Raw genomic sequence first — 24908 nt, 5'->3', positions numbered from 1 at the left:
CGCGAGAATGGGTTAATAAAGGTTAATAAAAATTTACATATATCTGTTTCTCTTAGCAAATAAGTCATGGAAAGCCTGACTCTTTTGTTGGATTAGCTTAGTCTAATAATTCGTCTAATAATTATAATTTATATTCTAATAATTTGGTTTACGTATTAGTTTCAGATTACTCAGTTAATTTCTTTAAGTAAAAGTGGCTCTATCTTTATTCAACTTCTTTTTCCATGAATGCGTTTATTATCACTGACACTTTTAACAATGTTTATATTTCAACATTAAATGTTTTTATTATCATTTTCTTTATAATCATAAAAATTTTATTTTTCCGGTATTTAAAAACATCTTATAAATATATTTTAATGTAAACAAATGTTCTGGAGAGCACAATGCTATGAACTTTTGAGAATGATATATCTTTCGATTTATGTCTGATGAAAATATGTACATACATATATGACATATATATGTATATGTATATGAATTAAATATATATCTATATATATAATTTTTTTTAGTCAAATCAGTATAGAAGTGGTATTAAATATGCTTATTAATAATGCGTATACTGGTAAACAATTATTTGGCGAGGTAAATTTTATACCTTTTTTATTATGAAATTTTCGTTATAATTACTTATTTTTTATCACAATGTATTTCATATCATATATTGTAAATGATGTAAGTATTTTTCTGTTTTTTTCGGAGATATGTTGTATATCAATATAATTTATGCTAATTATTTAATAAACTCGTTTTTCGTGATAATTAATTACTAAATTTTGATTGATAAAACAATCAAAATTAAAATAATATTAATTTTAGATACGTGAATTTGCGGGAAAAAATATAAGACCCCCATATTTAAAATATAGTATTCACTACAAGTTAATAACACGTTCTCATGTAATGGACGATCAGATGCAATTTTTTCACCGTTTGTTCGAATCAGAAAATCGAGAAGCTCAATATGTATATAATATAAATACAGTAAAACACTCATTTTTATTAAATGTCCAATATTATATCATAAATATTTAAAATAATTTTTTACATATTTTAATGTTTTATATATTTATTATTTATTTATAAATTACCTGTTTCTTACTTGAGCACTTGACATCAATTAATTTCTTGATTATTTCTAGTTATATTGTATTATATTGTGAATGTGTTAAAATGTATTTAATGTTAAATTAGTTTTTATATATTATTCAGTTTTATTGTTTATATAAACATTAATAATATTTACGTAATGCTTATTATACACATATATGTATATGTATGTGTATATGATATTATGTATATTAATTATACTTATAATACTCTATTAAATATTAATATAAAGATATGTTAAATAATATAATATAAATATAAGATATGAAATTAAATAATATAAATATAAGATAGAAAATTTAATATACATATAGGATATAAACATTAATATTTGATTTATTATTAATATTTACTTAGTATATTCAAAGTAATAGTTAATATTAATATTAGCAATACTATTTTATATTAATGTTTACAATAATTAGTATTTTATTATTAATATCTTTATAATATTATATATTAATGGTGTTTATTTTTCTTGTAAAATAACGAAAATTTTAATAACGAACTTTAATGTAATTATAATTTCAACATGCCAAAATATATAATTTTACATATATGTTTATTTCAAAAAAATTGTTCTACAACTTCTTAAATATATGTATGACATTGTGCAATAATATTAACTCCTCTTTCACATTACAATTTTTTAATCATGGAGAAAGATAAATAAAGTAAAATCAGAATGTATAAATGAATAAAATATGTATATGTATATTAATTACCATTAGTGATTTTCTTTTATTTTTTCTAAAGAGGAAGGTAAAATACAAGAAGATAAAGAAAAATAAAATTCACACCTTGAAATTATTTTTTATTTATAATTAGGTATTTTATTTACTATGCGCGTTTTAATAAGATAATTATAGAATATAGGAAAAAATCAAGATAATATAAAATAAAAAAATAAATCAAATTGTGTGAGTTACTAATTTAACTACAAACACACATTAAATTTCAAAATTAAAATTATTTAGGGCTTTAAGAACTAAATGATACTGATTAAATTAAAAGAAAAGCAATTATTTTTTTTAAAGAAATTAAATAATTATGTACAAGTGCACAATTTCTAAAAATTCATTGTATAAACATCTCTATTTATGTACATTAATAGAATTGTGAAAAAAATGTTTTATGTTGAAGAAAAAAAAAAATCTTATTTAAAAAAATATTGTGTTTCAAAAAATGAATACGATGTTTAAATAGATGTGTTTTTACTATAAAACTTTTGTACTGCGTAAAAAGGTAATTAAATTGTGTTTCTCATATGAAAGCCTCATGGATTTTACTTTACTTGTAAAAAGTTGAATTTTGCATTATTGATTCCGTATCATTAGAACAAAATTTTTAATTCTTCTCACATTACAGTAGAATAAAAATTCAGTAAAAAGATAGAAAAAATGTAAAATAATGTACTTATTTCATACATTATCCAATAAGTTGAAATTCATTGTTAAATATGAATTTTTATTTTTATGTAATCGCTCGTCTACAAAGTTCCAGTTTCCCGAAACAAAATCCTGAATATGCCTCTGCTCCTAAGATAATTCATTTTGATACAAAACTTCGTATTGCTAAATAATTAATTATAATTTCAGACAAAAATTATCTCACATAAAAGTAGTTGGTAATCAACGATATTTTCTTGTCAATATAAAAACGGATTTTTTAGATACTTAATTATACAAACAAAGATTTAAAAAAATTAATATTTTAAAAATATAATGTTTCAATTTTAAAATAGAGATCGTTGAATTTGTAGAAAATCATTCATGCAATATTGCTCGATTGCTATCAAACTATGAAAGTAACACTCGCTGTTTATTTTTTTTTTCTACTTATATTTTGTCTTTATGTGATCTAATTATTAATTTTGTCTTATAAATTCCGTATTGCGACTTGTCTGATTTGAAATTTCTGTGAATTCCAGATTATTTTGACATACAGTATAATATTCAAATAAGTTGTTGGAAGCGTTCAAATCAGCTGATTAAAGCGTTAATTAGCTAATTAAATTTTAAAATAATAATCTGTTATAAAAAACTAAAATAAAAATGTTGTAAATAACATGTTATAATATTTTAAACTCGATTAATATTTCTTTGATAGTTATCAATTGATTTCTGTAAATTATTAATTTCAATTTAATTAGCAAATTAATGCTTGAATCAGCTGATTTCTGTCAAAAGATACACTCGGCCAAAAAAAACGGTACATTTAAAAAGTAGTAAAAAATTGTATTGTGATCTGTTACAAAAGGAAATATTTAAAAATGAAAGATAATAACTTGCGATTCGTAGATTAACTTCAAAGAATTTACCGAATATATATAAAGATTTAATTTTTTGGATATTCAAGTTTTAATTATTGTCGTATTAATTCAGTATACATATTAAAATCACGAGCACTTTTTAATTATGTAAGGGCTAGTTCTAATAAAGCATGTAAATGCTTTATTAGAAAATGATTATGTGTTACTTTAGGAAAGATTCAAATGACTATGAAAAACGATTCCAATTTATCTTATAATGGCATGGCATGCACGTATAATATATAACTAAAAGTATTAATATTAATGGACTGTCACGTACTTCTCTGAAAGAATCCAAAATATATTGCAGTTCCGGTCAGCTTCCAGAAAGCCATTTCACTGTGTTCGGATCTAAACTTTATATTTAAGTAGAAGATTTCTTTATTAAAAAAATTAAATTGCGTAAATCAGTTGACGTTTATTTATCACAATAAAAAATAACAATATTTATTACAATAAAATATAAAATATATTAGATTAATTTTACTAAAAGTATAGTAAAATTAATCAAACATATTTTTAAAATTTTTTTATACCATATTGTCTCACGATTACTAAATGTTTTTCTGGGGTAAATTCTAAAGTAGATAAATTTTAAAAGAAAATTCTCTGTGTGTTAGAAAATGTAACTGTTGGAAATAACATTGATTGTGAGTATCATCGATCAGGCAGAGCGAAATGAATCATACAGAGCGCAGCAAATAAAGCACGATCAGTCTAATCTGCGAAGTCAGTTACGATTGTGATTGCCACGAAAAAAGACAACGTTCCGCATCATTTGATTCAAATACTGTCATATAAACGTCACACAACAATATGCACATATAGTGGATCCTAATAACATGCGTAGTATACAATATGCATAAAAGAAGTAATCATAATTTTTTATATTTTAGTGAAACAAAAAATATAGCAAATATCAACGTGGATAATATTTTATGCTTGAATAGCGGTGAAAGTGACAGAAAATTTATAATTCTATAATTTTCGGATTGCTTATATAAATTGTGTGATTATATTTTTATTGATTATCTATTCACGAAATATTAAAAGAAATTACAACAAAGATAAATTATTATCTTGGATACAATCAAGTGAATACGTGTCGCTTCGTATTTATTTTTGTTATTGGTTCCCATCGAATAATTATAAAAGTTAATATTTACTAGAATATTGTGATTAATCATAAAAAGATATATTAAAATGTATTGGAAGACAATAACGCGATTCGCAAACTAGATTTTAAAAAATTCATCGAGCACATAATAAAGTATCGAGTCGATTAGATGAAATCTGAATCATCCATAGAATAAGAAATAATCAATACTGGTGATTAAAAATTGAGCGCCAACATTCACCAAAGGAAGATATTATTATGTTTAAGATGAGATTATACGTTTTATTGAAAAGTTTAATGCTGGTGAAAGCAGCTATCGCAATTTTGACAAAGAATCATATCGTTCCGGACAACCTTTTCACGCAGGTAAGAGATTTTTTTTGCTTCATTTAAAAACAATTAAATGTTATTACAAGTAATAGTGCAGTTTATTTAAGTAACTAAAACGTGTAATATAATAATATTACATATTATATAATAAAATAAAACTGTACAAAAGACTAAAAAATATAATGCAATGAGAAAGGATGAATAAAGCTTGAAAATTTTATTTTGTTTTTAAATGAATGTATAATATAGTACAAAGTTAAACTTAATTAAGAAGAAATATTAAAATTTGACTGTATTATGTTTGTGTTTCTATTGCTATTTTTAAGATTAATAATTATTAATATTAATAAATTTTCTGTTAATTTTAAACTATTTTGATACATACATACATACATACATATATATATATATAACACTTGAATTGAGTTTTATGTGATTTTTCATTAATTTGCAAAAAGTTAGAAATCTTATTTACTTTATTAAATATTTATAATTATATAGTAATATAATAAGACATTTGTAAATTAATTTTTATTTAACTAAATTAATTCAAAGAGTTCGCGTCATTTTGATGTGTCAAGGATGGTTACATTTGTGTCATATACATATAAAGGAATGTCGACTATATTGGTACAATAAAATTTAAATTGTATCAATTAACTTTATACGGCCAATAGTTAAATGAACTACATACGTAACAGCAATATATTCCAGTCTAACTAGTAAAAATTTATAGATGTATATAAATAATATTCAAAGTATATCTATTTATATAACCATATGAATATAGATATCCATTTAAATAGTTAGATGTAGAATATGCACATATTCTTATATATCGTGGTAATGTCAATCGAAAATTTATGGTATCCTGTTTTCCAGAATTTTTGTGCGTTATAAGATTAAAAAGAATTTCGACAAAATCTTAAATCCAAAAATTTATATTGTTCCTATAATCACACACATACACATAAATGAGAATATTATAAACATTTCTATTCTTGAAATACAAACATTATTATTGAAATTTTAATTAAAACATACGGATTATTACATAGTAAACTCGCTTATTTTAAAGAGTTAACTAACAATCGCAAAAAAACTAAATCATGAACTATAACTATCAGCAAAATCGCTTCAGGAATCGAAGAGAGTAACATTTTCATATATCATTTATTAAAAAAGAAACGATTATTAATTTTTATTAAATAATCCTTATTCTGCCTATTCTGCGTGACATTCTTTTTAATATAAGAATAATGTTTGATATTTCGCAAGAAAATATGTTGAAAAATAATAGGAATAAATATTTTAGAAATGAAATTACATAATATTTAACACATTATAAATAAGGAATGGAATTATAAATAAAAATATCAAGCTAATATTTATAAAAACGAAAAAATTATGCTCATTTTAGTTATTTCGACATATATATGTTATTTTTTATGATAATCTTATTTATATATATTTCTATACAATATACGACTATTTTATTTATCATTATAGATACCGTGGAATTTCTGGCCTAGTTGCCTTACTTATTTTTTTTATATGTTATATTTTATTCAGGATATTCCAGTGTCCGAAAACAACAATCATCTCATTTTACGAAATCTCGAGCCGGATCAGAATTATTCTGATAGCGTGACTATAAGAAATGAAGTCGATGAAGTCGATGAAGTTACATTTGCAAATATGTCCATGAACCCAGATTCTATTGGTAAGATGCAATAAATATATAGAACGTTAATAAAAAATTAACAAAAAATTTAAAAGTTGTAAGTATAATGTAAATTTAAGACAGAGTAAAAATTAACTTTAAAAAAATATCAAACTATTTTCTAATAACAAAGATAATATAAAATTTATTTTTGAAAAGAGAGAAAAAAATGTATACACTGTATATAAAATAAAGCAGAATTTAGATAACACCATCAATTTCATTATTTTTCTTGTTTGTTTTAAATCTGTCGCAAATAATATACTTCTGATTTGTGAATAAATAGGAAATTTTAGAAAAGGGTTTAGCACTTTATTGTTAGCTTTTTTGATTATAACTTAGCAATTACTTTTCTAACATAAGTCTTGAAACACACACTCTCACACACACACACACACACACACACACACACACACACACACACACACACACACAAGAGTTTTATGGTTTTTCATTATTTTAAAAACTTGCTATGTTAATTTTTTAACATATGTTTATTTTTTCTCTTTTTCTTTATTTTTATTGCACGTTAAATTATTATTATTGTTTTTAATTTACCGAGATAATCAACTTAAACATATTAATATGTACCATCTTAAAATCTGTAGGAATAATTCCGAGCGAGCCAAGATCATTCGTAGAGTTCAATGGATTTCTCAATGAAAAATTGAACATTACTGTGACATTCAGGTGAAGAGTCTAAGTTTTCAGTCTATATCCTTTTTTTCTCTAAAATTTAACATAGACATATACAATAAAAATATTAATTCTGATAAAAAATTATTAAATATGAAAAGGCTAAAATTTGTCTTACAGATGGAACCAACCTGAATTTGCAAACAAAGCGATACAAGGATATACAGTGCAATGTTGGTTCATCGAGTACCTAAAAAAGATTCAAATCTGTGACGAGAAAACCATTTTAACTACATTGGAGTGCACAGAGTATAATCTAAAACCTAATACAACGTACTATTTTCGAGTACGAGCGCATACTAAAGCTGGTGCTGGTCCTTATACAGATTTAATGAACCTATCAACGACGCACGAAAATCCGATACCTCAATTATTGTTTACAGTGGGTAATACTATTGCAAAATGGGATCTGGATTCAAGAACTTACGTCAATCTCTTTACCCTTAATAGCAATGTTAGTGCTAAAGAAGTGGCTTATTCTGTAGCAGAACATAAAATTTATTGGATTCAGGCGACTAATAATGACCATGAGTATATACGAGATTTAATGATAGGGGATATGAATACAAATAATTTTACGAAAATAACTAGTTTAAAAGAAAATGCATACACTCTCTGCATCGATTGAATAGGAAGAAATCTATATTGGACGGAACATGTCATCTTGGTAAACATGTCATCAATGTTAAACATTATAAAGCTGGACTTAACAATGTGGCAAAATGGCATAGTCAAATATGAGAAGATCTTGGGCATAAGAACTCCTTATTTAACTATACAGCCGTCTGTGGGGTACGTTAACTTCACTTGAAAAAATAAGCACTTTTGTGTCTTTCAAATAAGAATTTATATTATTTTCTAATTTTCCAGTAATATACTATGATTATGTAATAAAGATATAAAGAATCCTAAAATCATTAACTATCACAAAATTGTAAGAACTTAAGTTTATTATTTTTTTAACTTCACGTTTAAAATTATGTTCTATAATACACATTTAGAATAATATATATATTTTCCAGATTTTTCTATTGGATGGAAGTGTTATCAGATATGCAGTTTGTAATAATGAAATCGGATCTTGACGGAAAAAATGTGCAATCTTTTTTAAAAACCGATATCCAAACCTTCTGTCCATACAAAATATCATATTTAATACTTGATTTTGGTGTAAAGCTTGACATCATGAATACAGAGGAGCCGCTAATATACTGGATAGAAAATCATGAATTAATTGTGGCGAACATTAAAATAAATAAATGTAATTCAATTTCAATCGCTGAAATTGGCACGGAGTTTCATCAATATTTTATAATGGATGAAACAAACATTTATATAATTAAACTTGATGCAAATGAACTCAGTTCTCATATTTATAATTTAAAGAAGAAGTATGCACTTGTCGACAGTGAAAAAAACGCATCTAAACACGTGAAAATAATAAAATTCACGGATGACTTTACTCCCATAATATCGTTTGGTAATTCATCCTCCTTACAACCATATCCTCGGACGGAATGCCTTACTCCTGATGAAAAGAATTATAATATTACAATAGTAAAAATAACAGCGCACAGTATTGTTCTGAACTTTACAAAACCAAATCGCAAGCACAAATGCAAAAACTACATACCTACTATTAAATATATCATCTACGTAAGCTGTTTGAATAATAATCTTCATAACAAGTTCGATGAATTCTATATACAGACATACGAGCAATATTATGATATTCAGAATTTAACACCGTTTACAAAATACAAGCTGAAGCTAGCTGTGAGCAATTTTTACTCTGATCAATTATCGATGGACCTGCAATTCCGATCGGAAGTCATACTAAGAACTAACGAAAGCAAACTCAATGCACCAGAAAATGTGAACGTTCAGGTTCTGACGCCGACTATAGCGGCAGTTTATTGGATGCTACCCACGAAACTGAATTGTGCGACAGTAACTTATAGAGTATATTGGGAAACAATTAACTCGGTGAACAGTACGCAACCGATAGAAAAGCCATTGATTAATAATAAAGTAGACAACAAACTTTTTACAATAATCCAACCGTTGCTGCCAGAACAGAAATACTTTGTATATTTACGTGTGTATCCAGCTAACTACAGCAATTTATATAATGACAGTTTGAGCAAAACTGTGTACACGTACTCGGAACCGAACAATATAACTTTGAGCGGAGTTAACAAAAACAATATGAATATTTCGTGGATTCCTAGCGTTAATCTGACGATCCATTACGTACTGGAATACAAAAATAATGTGATGCAAAAGTGGCAAATCGCAGATAGTTTTGAGACGAATAATGATGAGACAGTAATGTATTATATAGAAAACTTGCTACCGGCAACTTTATACAAGTTTCGTTTGATACTGACATATCCTGAGTACGAGAACTTTACATGGCCATCTGATGAAAGATTTATTTTTGAAACACTTGGTAAGCAAATATGATAATATGTAGATATTTTAATATGATCTGTTTATTTTACATACACATAAATGAATTACATAATTTTAAGAATGAAATATTTTTAATGATAAAATTATAAGTAGAAATATTCAAATTAGACAAAAAAATTAAAACTATATTTTTATGTAACAAAGGTGACGATTTGATAATTCGAGCTACGCAATATAATCTAACATTGATGTTAAGCCTTGCTGTTACCGTTATTGTAATCTGCATCTGCTACTTTATTTATTGTTGTAAGTATATTTGATACACATTTTTTAAATTACAAATTATGATTAATGTAATAAGTGGAGAGATTTTTTAAAAAAACATTAACTTATTTGTTATAGGAGCAAAATTTAAAATTTACACTGCATAATATTATTTAAATATATTATAACTTTATAACAGTATACCGACAACGCAAAGAAGATAACGAGCAGGATTTGACTAGGATTCTACATGAGGTACCTATCGGAAACGTTCAGCTCAATGCGCTATACAGTCCTGCGTTGCAATTTAATCCAAATAAATTTATGCTGACTAAAATCAAACGTGAGCAAATCACACTAACAAAACACCTTGGAAGGGGCGCATTCGGAATGGTAAAATTTTCGTAACGTTATATTTTAAGTCATTAATATTTAGATGTAGAAATGAAAAATACACATTTTTTAGTAAATTATACACCAAAAAAAATTGTTTTCTTGAAATGCGTTAATAAGTCCTCTTAATAGATATTCTTAATGAATAAGAATATTTCCATCTTTTATATTAAATTGAGAATATATTCTTATTTTTTTTGCAATTTCAGCGCCGCAATAAATAAATATAATAAATTAATAATAAATGTAAGATAAAAATTAATAAAATATTATTTAAATTTATAAGTTTACAATTAATATTAAAAATAATAACATAATAAGCAAAAATGTGTATTTAACTATGTCAAATACATAAAAAATATTTAATTATATGTGTAACATTTAAATATACATGTAATAAGTAACAAATGTCCATTTGTAAGACTGTTTTTTGTTATATCGATTAATAATTTTAATAATACACGGATAGAAAAACATCTCATTAAGTATATATTCTTGCATGTTAAGAATATCTCTTTACAGAATTTTCCTCCTAAATTAAGAGGATCCTTTTGGCGCCTATTTTAGTGGAAGATATAATGATAAGTGGCATATACTTAAGATGAGAATACAATTTTTTCGGATATATAAATCAACTTTTTAAAAGAATTAGTAATACATTAATTTTTATGAGACATACATATGCACTTAATTTTTTTTCGTTGAATTATTTAAAATAAATTAAAATATATATGTATAATGTTATATAAAATTAAATTATCTTTTCTTGTTTAATAAAAGTTACATTAATTTTCAATATTTTGCAGGTGTATCAAGGGAATGTCAAGGACTTAGAAGAACCGGGATCAGAGACATTCGTTGCCATAAAAATGTTAAAAAAGGGTGCTTCCGTGGAAGAAAAAAAGAATTTCTTGCAAGAGGCTAAGCTTATGAGTCACTTTAGACACGAACATGTGTTAAGATTACTAGCTATCTGCTTAGACGGGGATTCTCCATTACTCGTGTTGGAATTAATGGAAACTGATCTGCAAACATATTTGAGAGAGTGTCAAATATTACAACCTTCTGATTTACACGCTCTGCGTCTACAAGACTTGCTCGCTATGTGCGAAGATGTTGCGCGAGGCTGTTGCTATTTAGAAGAGCTGCGTTTTGTGCATAGAGATCTCGCGTGCCGAAATTGTTTAGTGTCTGCGAGAGATCGTAAGAATCGTATTGTCAAAATCGGTGATTTCGGACTTGCTAGAGATATTTACAGAAATGACTATTATCGCCAGGTAGATATAATTAATTAAAAAATATGAAACTTTTCAAAGTGTTTTTTTATTGCGACTTTTTATATTATTATATATTATATCTGTAAGTCAAATAGAATTTAAGAAAAATGAAGACTATGCATATATTTTTATATGTATTTCTCCAATATACAGGGTGTCACATTTTAATCTCCCCAGGTAAACATCTCGAAAAATATCGAAGATACAGTAAAATGTTTCAGACAAAAGTGGTAGAACTTGAAGGGGGACAGATGATGAAAATGTGGACTTGACCTTGAGTGACCTATTGAAGGTCAGGTCAAGATCATCGATGTTTTCTAAAATGTATCCCCCTATTTTTTATTGCATATTCTTGTAGCCCTTGCCGAGACGTTTCAAAACACTACCTATTGATGTCTCTTACACAAGCCGTTCCCAAGATACGAAGCCTCAAAGTTGATATATCATCGGCATTCGCATTATCCAATGTACACCGCGGGGAGGTTGTTCAGTCAAATTTGTACATTAAGTGGTCCTAAAAAGGAGACTTTATGTGTATGTGTGTGTTTGTGTGCTTCTGTAGTAAAACTTTTCTCTAATTATTTTTCTTCTGGTTATTTTAATGTAAGGGAAAGAATAAGAAAATGGTAGAGAAAGAGAGATAAAAGTTTTACTAAAGAAGCACACACACGCACACATACACAATTTGAATGAACAACCTCCCCACGGTGTACATTGGATAATGCAAATGCCGATGATATGTCAAATTTGAAGCTTCGTATCTTAGAAACGGCTTGCGTAAGAGACATCAATAGTTAGTGTTTTGAAAACGTCTCAACAAGGCCTACAAGAATATGCAACTACAAATAGGGGGTTCTATTTAAGAAAACAACGATGACCTTGATCTGACCTTCAATAGGTCATTCAAGGTCAAATCCATATTTTCATCATCTGTCCCCCTTCAAGTCCTACAACTTTTGTCTGAAACATTTTTTCGTATCTTCCATATTTTTCGAGATGTTTGCCTGGGGAGATTAAAATGGGACACCCTGTATATGTATAATGTATAATGCAAAATATTAGTAAACGTTTTTTGCTTAAGAATACTTATTGCAAAAATGGATATTTAGAATAGAAAATTTAACTTTTTTAAAATTATATTTTAGGAAGGAGGAGGTCTGCTTCCTTTTCGCTTGATGGCACCGGAATCCCTAATGAACGGAATATTTACTTCTCAGAGCGATGTTTGGTCATTTGGAGTACTAATGTGGGAGATTACATCGTTAGATGAGCAACCTTATTCTACCAAAACTTATCTCGAAGTGATGGATTATGTATGCACGGGAGGCAGATTGCATATGCAACTGTCCATCCTCGTTATACCAACTAATGCAGCGTTGCTGGAGTGAAGCGAATGATAGACCAAACTTTAAACTTTGTCTGAACAATATTATAGCTCTAAGAAGCGACACAGAAGACGTAATACTGAATCCGACGCATCAATGAATATTATATAGCCGGCAATTAATTAATTGTTTGTATATATGTATGTTAAGAAGAAACGATGAGTTTTACATCTATGGGATATTTGAAATTATACTGCTGTATTATACGTTTATATATAGATATATATATATATATATATCTGTATATGAACTTATCATTGTCATTTCATAATTCATTTTTCAAAGATACGTAATAAACTATATATTAACTAGAAGTTGTATGACTGCTCGAATGCAGATCCATCTGCACCAGTGATCTGTCACAATGAGAAATCTTAATACGTAAGAGAAAGATATAACTTGCGATTCGTAAATTAGCTTTAAAGAATTTACCGAATGATAAATAAAAAGTATATCATTTTAGAGATTAAAGTTTTATATATTATCATATTAATTCAGTATCATAGCACGAAAATGACAAACGCTTTTTAATTAGGCCAAGTCAATGCTTTATTAGAAGGTGGTAGAGAATTCCGTACTCCGTAAATTTGCTAGTTGCATAGATGTTATCTTAGAGAAGAATCTAATGACTTTTTGAAAAACGATTCCAACTTATCTCATTATGGCATTCATGTTTATTTAAAACTTTAAAGTAAGAAACTTTTTATTAAAAAAAAATGTTTTTGCATATATTAATTTACTTGTATAACTGTAATGTTTTAAATGCATTAACTATACAATCACATTTAAAAAAATTTTATTTTATTTTGTTTTTGATCAAGATATCTTCTTGAATATGATTTTTTCTTTTGTTAAGGAGAAAGTCTTGCAATGAGTTATTAATAAAAGCTAATAAGAATTTACAACTATTTCTTTTAATAAATAAATCATAGGAGCTTGTCTTTCTTTGATTGTTAAAGGAATTTTGTCGCATAATTCAGTTTTTATATTAGTTTCAAATTAAAATTAATTAATTTCTTTTAATGAGTAACGATATCTTATCTTGACTTTCTTTTTCACAAGTGCGTTTGTTATCACTGAAAATTTCAATAATGTTCATATTTTTTTAACATACATGTATATATGATATGTATATTTTTATTAACATTTTCTTCATGATCATAAAATAATATATATATATATATATATATATATATATATTAAGTGATAAATAGTGTATATAAATTCTCACATATAGCAAAAGTGACAGCTTATTGCGCATATTATTGATAGATTGATTAATTGTCCCCAATTCGAAGTTCAACTGCACCAATCACCTTTCACTTCGATGTTTAGTATCCGACGGATACTATCCGTTGAGCATGCGAATTATTTTAACTAAAAAATTCTGATTTTCTATATAAATTTCGTTAAATAAAAAATAATTTACTCTGCAAGTTTTAAACAAAAATTAGTAAATTTAAACATATCTAGAGAAATAAAAATGTTTTAGAAATTACATACAATTTATGTAAATGTGTCACAAACTTATTAAGTAACAAAAAATAAAATTATTATAAATCAACAAAATCATTAATTTTTAAAATTCTTTCTTTTAAATCTAACAATTATATTATAATACATATTGTTTAAAAAATTTAATATATCGTCTGAATTAAATTTAATTTTAAGTTTAAATTTGACTACATAACATTGATTTTTGAATGTGTGACGTAAAATTAATATAGTTTATATACATTTTTTAAAAATTAAAACTCTTTAGTTGTTGTATTATACAGTTTTAATTACACAATTAGTGTATTATCTGCAATATATAACATTCAATTTTCTTCATGAAAAAAATCTTTTATTTGCGTAAAGTATATAAATTAAAGTACACGAGAATACTTTTCTTCGTAACTTCTTGGACCGAAGCTTCAAAGATTCTCCAGAATCCCTAGATTTCCTGACGAAAACGTTATGGTCATTCTCGTTAGCATTAACACTTTTAGTAAAACGCATAACGTTTGTAACGTTTCTAACATAACAATTTTCCTTTCTTGTAGATATAATATTTATACTCGATCGGCTTTCATATGATTCTCGACTATGACCAATGTTCCATGTAATCTTCACAATGATTTAATTTAAATACTACTAATCGAAATGATGTTTCTTTATGTATCTCGATAAATTTCGAATTTTTATCTCTTACTTGATTAAACTTTATTTCAAGATCGATTATAATGATTTATATGATCAAACTACAATATATAACTATATAGTATATTTTCTTCGATTAAACCCAATGTACAATGTAACGAGTGTAGTATATTCGATTGTATCAAAAACAATAATATAAATGTAATTAAATTTCGCAATTTTTCAAAATTTTCAACTAAAAAAGCGATCAAATAAAAAAATATATGTTATTATTTTACAACATATTACTATCTTAATATTTTTAATATATTATTATTTCAAAATTTAACTAACAAATTAATATTTTTTGACAGAAATCTGCTATTTAAGAGGTTTATTTGCTGATTAAATATTTATAATAATAATATATGTTACAGAATTAAAAATAATATATTTAAAATAATAAGTTATAATACTTTAAATTCGATTAATATTTTTGACAGTTATCAGCTAATTTCTGGGAAAAAAATATTAATCCAGAATAAGATATTAAAACATATTATTTACAACATTTCACTATTTTAATTTTTTTAACATATAATTTTACTACTAAATTAGCAAATTAACGCTTAATTAACACTTTTTAAAGAAAGCAGCTATTTGAGGCGTTTATTTGCTAATTAAATTTTCATATTAATATATATTACATAAGTAAAAGTAATGTTTTAAATAATATGTTACAATATTTTAAACTGGATTAATATTTTTGACAGTTCCCGTATGAAAAAAAATTATAAGGAAACTATTTAAAAAAATACTGGAAAACTACTGAGAGCAATATAGAAAAACTATTTAAACACTACTGAAAAATACTGGAATACTACTGTATACGTATTACAACACTATTAGAAAACTATTGAAAACCTATTCGTGAAGTATAGTGTCATTCCCTGTAGTATTTTCGTCAAGAACTATTGAACACTTATACCAAAACTATTTGTGAATTATTCGATTTTTATACTTCAGTGACAAAGTACGACTGTAATCAGATTTAATATATTTGTATTTCAGAAATATTATTACAATGCATGTTGAATAATATATAATATAAAACATTTTGAAATACAAAAGTATTATCGATCGAGATTTATAGACACAGAATGATAAGTTGTAATACAATTTATGAAATTAAAAAAATACATACTTCAACTTTTTATGTTTACAATACAATACATATTATTTATACTAAACACATACAAGAATATATAAAAAGAATTACATTATTTATGATTAATATAATAAAAAATATTGATTAATCAATTTCTACAGTATTTACCAAAGGCACAATGTATAATTTATCTTCTTTATAATGTATATTACAACACTTTTTATCAAAGTCTGAAGGAAAACAAGAAATATCATTATTTGTTTCTCGTGCTATAAATGAAAACATTTTCGTTGATATACCTTTGTATTTACAAAGTTCTTCGTCTAGTATTTGTAATTTTTTACCAAGGACAATATAGTAGTGTGTTGTTTTTGGTTCTAGTATATTAATTAAAATTAGACCTGAAATTACCATTAGTTCTCCGTTATATAATATTACTGTGCTATTGTTCCTTTTAATAAGGCGAGAATATTTGCAACTATGATAAAGAGTATTTTTATAAGAAAATCTAAAAAATAACTTAACGTTTTCTGTTATTGTTTGTTGTAATAACTGTTCAACCAACAGTTTTTGAGACAATGATAAAGTTATATCTGCAGGTTTCCCAAATATTCTCAAATCATCTCCATATTTTATACATTTTATAATTTTAGTTTCTTTCATTATATTTTTAAACAATTTTTTTCCTTCTCTACTACAATTAGGCTTACTAAAGATTTCTGAATTTTTTTTATATATCTTATTCTGGAATAATTTTTACAAATTTGTAATGGCACGCATTGACTTCCATGAAACATTTTTGCTATTATACCATTAAAATGTTCAAACGGAAATGCCGACCACGCCCATACAGCACCGTATTTTCTTACATAGTCTGACATATGAAGCATCATATGTACATTATACTTCATGTTTTCTTTTCCATAGAGTAACTCGATATTTAAAATAAATTGATGAAGTGCTCTTTCCGCTTTATCAAACTCATTGTCTGTAAATTTCGTTTTGGAAAAAATATAGATGCTATATACAAACAGTGACCAATGTTTAATATATTTCTGTGGCATTATATCAATCAAGCAAATGAGCGAATAATATAACAAAAAAGATTTCCATTCGTTTGCCTTCCATTTTTTATTTTTTATGGATTGTGGCGTTCTTGTAATTTCACATGGAGGCCGTATAGCCAATAATTTATCATTGAATTCAGTAACTCTTAAACCTAAATACCAATCTTTATTACTATTAGCTGAGTCAAACCACAATGTTTCAAATAATTTTGTGACACCTAATAAAACTGAATGCATATATTCTGGTGGAAAAGAATGAATAATATGAGAAGTAGGTAAAAGCATTACTATTGAAGACCCTTTAACACCTTTTATTGGTCTTCCTTTATTAATAGCTTTCTCAACATATTTGTAATGTTGCTTCATTCTTCGCATTGCTTTTTTATCACCAGAATATATACGTATCTGACCTCTTCTGATTGAAATTTGTTCCCCTTTATGGAGACAATAGGAACATCCATATATACCATTAAATTGTTTTATATTTTGAATAAGTGGTCTAGCTACCGTATCTACAGTTGCGAGAAGTGCATAAACTTTTATGAGTATAGGTTCTCTGTGTCCAAATGCGGCACACCAAAACCCATTGGTTTGTAATTCCAAAAGTTCATCTATGAATGGACGCAAGAACAAATCCATTGGTGGTTTTTTCTTATAAAACCATAATCCACAAAGCAAAATATTTTCTCTTCTAAGTCGGTATGGTAATTCATTTATACATACTTGAATGGGCCATATATTGTACATGGATGATTCAAATATTTCTACACCATCTGTATTCCATTGAATAGTAATATCGTTATCGCATATAACATTTTGTTCTTTTAAATGACGATAAAGTGTTCCATCTACGATATCACTTTCAATGGGACAAGTTTTTCTACATTGTGTAAATAATTTGGAATTTAATAATTCAATCAACTGCGGCTTTAGTGGAAAATGATAAAAGAAATTAAAATTTTTTTGTAATTGGATTTGTTCGTAACGTTCTTTACAATTATTACATTCAATAATAATATCATGATGAAATGTCAATATAGTAAAACACGTTGGACAAAAATAATATTTACAAGAAATCACCTTTGGAAATAACTGTAGAAAATGATACTTTGAGTGGTGTACTTTAAATGGCAAATGACAATCAATAATTTGAAGCAAAGCTTGTAATCCAGTGTCAGTCAATCTGTTTTTAACTGCCATACTCATTACTAATAATTGGCTTTCTTCTTTACTTAAATCACATCCTTCATATATGGGAAATTCTATGTGTTCCTGCAAGAAAATATATGCGTATGTATATACACGGTCTATTTTCATATATATTAGGTGTACAAATTAATTCTCGGCCTTTTTTAATGAAAATTAACGTTTATTTAAACAAACTTAGAATAAACTTTAATCAACAAAGTAATCTCCGACGGCATCTACACATTTTTGCCATCTTTCGGGTAGGTGACGAATCCCCTCTTGGTAAAAGAACGCCGGTTTAGAGTCAATAAAGTCAGCAATGCATTTTTCGACCTCTTCGAGCGTTTTAAAGTGGGAATCTGCCAAATAGTGTTGGAGGGACCGGAACAAGTGAAAATCTGACGGGGCTAGGTCCGGTGAATACGCCGGATGTGGCAAAATTTCCCAGCCCAACAAATCAAGCGTGTCCTTAATCGCTTTAGCCGTGTGTGGCCTCGCGTTATCGTGCAGCAGAATGACCGGCCTTCGTCCGTTGCCCGTAAAAGGTCTTTTGCGCTCGATTTCGTCACTTAAACGCAAAAGTTGAATTTTGTAACGCTCAGCAGTAACAGTTTCACCCGGTTTTTTTTAATTGAAATGCAAAGAGCAAACAATGCCTAATGTGTTGTTTATTAGACGCCATCATGTTTACTGTGCTTATGTTGAATTATTTGAAGTTATGTCAATTATATATATCGGTTTTATAGTGTATGATGTTGGTACTATACAGCCCTGAAGTTGGCTGCAAAAACTTTCCTCTTAAATAAATGTTACAGCTGATTTAATATTAGGGCTGAGAATTACTTTGTACACATATATATATATGTATATACACGGTGTCCGCTAATCATAATTTTGATTCTATGCGGGTAGAGGGTATATCAAACTGAACAGATAAAATTTTAAAATTTTCACAATAATCGATGAATTAAAAAAACGCCCTAAATATGACACAGTCAAGTTCAAATTCCACATATCACATGTATCGGAAAAAAGAATACTTTTTAAAGAAAAGAATGTTTTTTTAAAAATGTTTATTTTTTTAGTGCACACATCTGATATGTAAAATGAACTTGGCTTTGTGTTGTAAAATTACCTTCGAATGTTTTTGATATTCTTGATTCTCATTTTCTTCATTATCAGAATTTTCATGAATCTCTCCATTATCGTCATAAAAGAAATTGTCATTTTTATTGTTAAAAGTATTATAACAATCATTTTCATCTTCATCTTCAGATAAATAATAGTGTTCATCTTCATCCGCAGATAAATAATCGTGTTCATCATTTTCAGATAAACTATTTCCATCTTCAGCTAAATCCTGGTCATCTTCGTCTTCTTCAGATTCACTAGTTTTATTTTTATTGTTACATTCAGTATAATTGTGAATCATGTTTTCTTCTTCGAAAGATTCTTGGAAAGAATGCTCTTTAATTGTCATATCACTTTGTTCACACAAATTAATTTCTCCATCAATGTACATTTCCATCTACAAATACATATATATATATATATATATATATATATATGAATATGTGTGTGTGTGTATCTAATGTGTAGATCATTTTATAAAGCAAGTAAAAGTAAAGTAAAAAGAAAAATATGACTTTACCTGTGTCACTATTTTCCGTTCTTTTGCTCTTAGTGTACGAGAATGTTTTGTTGTTATGGGAATTTCTTCAGAGTCGTCTGTTAGATATCTTTTATAAGGTCCTCTTTTCCCTTTCGACATTATGTAATACGTAGACGTTGTTTCCTTTTTATCTTTTGTATGTAATGATTCCTCAACTTGCCTTATCTTTGTTGCTTATTATTTCAGCAAGTTTGTCTGTTCCGTATATTACTGTTATCAATCGTTTACTCTTCTTCTTACATTTGTATAATAACACTGACCAGGATTCCAAAAACCATCGTAATGCGTACGATACTCCTTCTTAGAAATACAAGCAACGCACTAAACCAGTGTTGTCAAAAGTAAAAAATAAGATGGCCGCAAAGTTTCGTCAAACGAAGATAGAGGGAATACTGCCAGTTTCGAGACGCTGCCCGGCTGTCCATTGCCAGAGCATGTGGAGGGGGTACGCGCACACAAGGAAGAAGCCGAATCAGATTCCGCCGAGCCGCACATGTACACATATGTATATCTCCTCCATCCGTCTGGCAGCGGGCAGCGTCACTATTTTGGGGCGTTTTATTTGGGCGCTATTCAATATCAAACAAGATTTGGTGCGTCGCTCGTATTCTTGAGGAAGAGTATCGCACGCATTATTTACGACGATTTTTCGAATCTTGATCAGTGTTATTACACAAATATAAGACGAAGTGTGAACGAGTGACAACAATAATACACCACCGAACTGATAAATTTTGCCATAATAATAAGCAAGAGATAAAGCAGGTTAAGGCATTATATTATATATAAAAGATAAAAAAGAAATAATAAACATCATAAGGAAGAAATACTAGAAATGGATAATAACAAATGTCTTTTGTTGGAATTTGTCAACGAAGATAAAAAAATTGCTGTTGGTTATCAAAACTGGTTGCAAGATAAAATAAGTGAAGAAAAAGAATACTTACATATAATCGAAAAGAAAAGTGAAGTAAAAATAAAATGGCCTAATTGTGACATTGCACCAGTATCGATAATGAAGAAAAGAGTGAAAACATGTAAATGGAAGACAGTTGTAGCGAAGATACTTTCTATTGGTGGTACGTAACATATACATATAAGATATCTTTAAAATCTATTATAACTTATAGCATTATAGCTTTATAGCATTAATATTTTTATTTCAAATATTTAAGAATGGACCAAAATGTGCCAGCAACGATTTGGAGACAATTTGGAAACATATGGAGTTTTAGAAGCAACTAAAGAGGAAAGAAAATCAATGTGTAAGAAACAATGGAGTGACGATGAAGAGCCAGAGGATAGTCAGAGAAAAAAGGTTGTTACATTCACTGAGTTTTATAAATTCTTTTCTTAGGGGCCTATTCTGTAATCTATAATGATGTTATGTATCATTCGTTATGTATCATTGCGCAGCTATTTCATGATACAAAGTCTGCGCAGTGATGCACAACAACATCGTTAAAAGTTACAGAATAGGCCCCTTATTATTTATATTACTTATTGTGTTATTAATATATAATATCTTAATTTTTTTTCTAAAAATAGAAATACAAAAAAAATGAGATAAACACTGAAATCAAATCTTCAAAATTATGGACAGAATTGAAAACAAGTAAACATTCATCTATAGTAAGTTTTCCTAGATATTTATATATATATATTTGCAAAAAGTAATATAATATTCAAACACATTCTTCACATATTGATTTTATAATACTTTTTTTTAAATGTAGATAGAGTCAGAACAATCTTCAGATGATGACAGCTCTTCAAAAATGTCGCAAAATTTAATACAAGAGAACAAAACTTTGAAAAAAGAAAATAATGATTTAAAAAACGAAAATGTGGCACTGCGTGTTTCACTTGCTTGTATAGAAAGTATGTATCTTATTTGTATGAAATCATATATTATTTTACATACTACATAAGCAAAAATAGATCTTGAAAAAAATAATGTATGAAATTATTGTATAATATATTTGCTTTCAATATAATATATGCTTCAGGTTTTTCTAACATAAATATTTCATGTTACAGAAAAATTTATATTAGAAAAACCTGAAGCATACATTATATTGAGAGCAAATATATTATACAATAATTTCATACATTATTTTTTTCAAGATTTGTAAATGATTGTTCTAATTGTTCTAATTTTATATTTAATTTGTAGATTTGCCGAAAATAAACAATTTGGTAGAAAACATACTTACCAAAACAGAACAAATACATGACAACATTGATTTTATTTCGGATTCCAACGGAAACAATGTGGTGGAAAATAACATACTTCACAAAACAGAAAAAATATACAAGGATGATTCATTTGCGAACTACAAGGTAAATATTAATCTTTAAAGAAATCTATCTCGTTTATCTTTAATAAAAATGATTCATTTTAAATATAATTAATAGTTTCGTAAATTTTATTTTGTTCAATGGAATCAATTTTATATGTGAGGAAATATTTTTATTTATTATTAATTATTATAAATTATTAATAAGTATTTAAATAAATATTTAATTTTTATTAATATTAAATTAAAATATTTAATAATATTTAATATTACTAATAATAATTAATATTAAATTTTATTATAAATTTTGAAAATGTATATAATACCGTTGTAAAATTGTATAAAATAATATCATGTATATATTCACGTTTATGCAGAATTTAATTCATATTTAAAATTAAATTGTATGATTCATATAAATTTTTCTGTTACATATTTATAGAAAAATAAAAGTGAGGCTTGTGTGACAAATAATATAGAAATCACGTCAAATAAAGAAATCTTTAATAATAATATAAGCATAATTTTTGTATATCTGTTGTACACTGTTTTGTTTATAGAAATAATTAACTTATTTTTTTCTTTTACTTATAGGAAAAAGTAATTAATGTCGGTGGGAAAGGAGTTTTTGTAAATGCTGGTCGCCTTCGAAATTGTAATAGAAATAGTATTTCGCAATACACATGCGATTTATTGTCAGTGGTTTTTTCCAAAGAAGAACTGGCATCATCCAGTTTGACGGGAAAAGTTGCCAATACTATGAAAAGAGCAAATATAACACCTAAACCACCTTTAAATCCAAAACGTCTTGATGCAATTGAAGGTAACAATCCCAAGTAAAAAATTTTTGTGTCTCATATATGAATAATTTGCAGTTCATAGATTTAATGTTACATATCACATATATTCTATAATCAAAAAACACAATATATATATGTTAATTTCAATATTATATATATTATTTTTATTAATATATTTTTTAAATTCCCCTAAAAATTATTACTTTTTATTATTACAGCACAAGTGTTTTCAATATTTGAGTGTAATAAAGACACTCAAAAACTTTTTAAAGCAGCTGTCAGACAAAAATGTAATAATGCTGTACCTCGAGCAAGCAAAAAAAAGCAGGAAGATAACTATGAATAACTTTTCTCGAGTTACTCTGCAAGTATTGTTAATTAATTTTTAAGAAAAAAAAACAATAAGGGGCTGCGAACAATAAAAAAATAAGGAACAGGAAATAAAGAACAGAAAACAGAAACAGGGAGTAGGGAACAGTTCAATATAAAACATATAAAATATAATTTAGTAACGCAAAATAGAAGAACAGAGGAATAGTACTAAGGTAAAGTGATGAAATTTCTCTATTCTGCGTTACTAAATTACATTTCATGTTTTATATTAAACTGTTCCCTATTTCCTGTTCCTGTTTTTTGTTCTCTGTTTTTTTTCTTATTTCGTTTTTTATTCCTTTTATTATGCGCAGCCCCTAATATATATTACAAAAATTAATGTTAAAAGAAATTAACATTGGTCATGTTAAAAGAAATGTTTTTTTATTTTATATGTAATATTATTAATGTATTATAAATGTTTTTTTTTATTCTTTACGAATAACTTTATTATTGTCTCAAACACTTTTGGTTAAGCAATTATTACAACAAACAATAACAGAAAAAGTTAAGTTATTTTATAGATTTTCTTATAAAAATGCTCTTTATCATAGTTGCAAATATCCTCGCCTTATTAAAAGGAACAATAGCACAGTAATATTACATAACGGAGAACTAATGGTAATTTCAGATTTAATTTTAATTAATATAAAATACTATAGATATATAGATACTAGAACAAAAAACAACACACTATTATTCCTTGGTAAAAAAAACTACAAATACTAGACGAAGAACTTTGTAAACACAAAGGTATATCAACGAAAATGTTTTCATTTATAGCACGAGAAACAAATAATGATATTTCTTGTTTTCCTTCAGACTTTGATAAAAAGTGTTGTAATATACATTATAAAGAAGATAAATTATACATTGTGCCTTTGGTAAATACTGTAGAAATTGATTAATCAATATTTTTTATTATATTAATCATAAATAATGTAATTCTTTTTATATATTCTTGTATGTGTTTAGTATAAATAATATGTATTGTATTGTAAACATAAAAAGTTGAAGTATGTATTTTTTTAATTTCATAAATTGTATTACAACTTATCATTCTGTGTCTATAAATCTCGACCGATAATACTTTTGTATTTCAAAATGTTTTATATTATATAATATTATTCAACATGCATTGTAATAATATTTCTGAAATACAAATATATTAAATCTGATTACAGTCGTACTTTGTC

General features: G+C 26.4%; 1 protein-coding gene and 2 pseudogenes across 2 annotated transcripts; 2 read left to right on the top strand and 1 right to left on the bottom strand.

Moving 5' to 3' along the window:
- Nucleotides 1-7218: 7218 nt before the first annotated feature.
- On the top strand, nt 7219-13211 carry LOC145945675 (proto-oncogene tyrosine-protein kinase ROS-like; annotated as a pseudogene). The gene is made up of 8 exons (XR_014426895.1): nt 7219-7284; nt 7411-7598; nt 7674-8082; nt 8313-9742; nt 9910-10011; nt 10169-10362; nt 11169-11639; nt 12785-13211. The product of XR_014426895.1 is annotated as a proto-oncogene tyrosine-protein kinase ROS-like (transcript).
- Nucleotides 13212-16457: 3246 nt separating this feature from the next.
- LOC145945096 (uncharacterized) lies at nt 16458-20472 on the bottom strand (annotated as a pseudogene).
- A 589-nt stretch (nt 20473-21061) lies between these two features.
- On the top strand, nt 21062-24022 carry LOC145945095 (uncharacterized). The gene is made up of 7 exons (XM_083053928.1): nt 21062-21319; nt 21416-21558; nt 21789-21872; nt 21977-22121; nt 22417-22583; nt 23135-23363; nt 23559-24022. Exons 1-7 carry the CDS (start codon nt 21076-21078, stop codon nt 23684-23686), a joined length of 1140 nt encoding a protein of 379 aa, XP_082910054.1. The 5' UTR covers nt 21062-21075; the 3' UTR covers nt 23687-24022.
- The last annotated feature ends 886 nt before the right edge of the window (nt 24023-24908 follow it).

Source organism: Prenolepis imparis, unplaced genomic scaffold, assembly GCF_030444845.1.
Source record: "Prenolepis imparis isolate NDT839.2.m4 unplaced genomic scaffold, iyPreImpa1.0 SCAF_14, whole genome shotgun sequence".
Lineage (NCBI taxonomy): Eukaryota > Metazoa > Arthropoda > Insecta > Hymenoptera > Formicidae > Prenolepis > Prenolepis imparis.
Note: the sequence above shows the minus strand (reverse complement) of the source record. Positions and strands in the feature narration are given on the sequence as shown.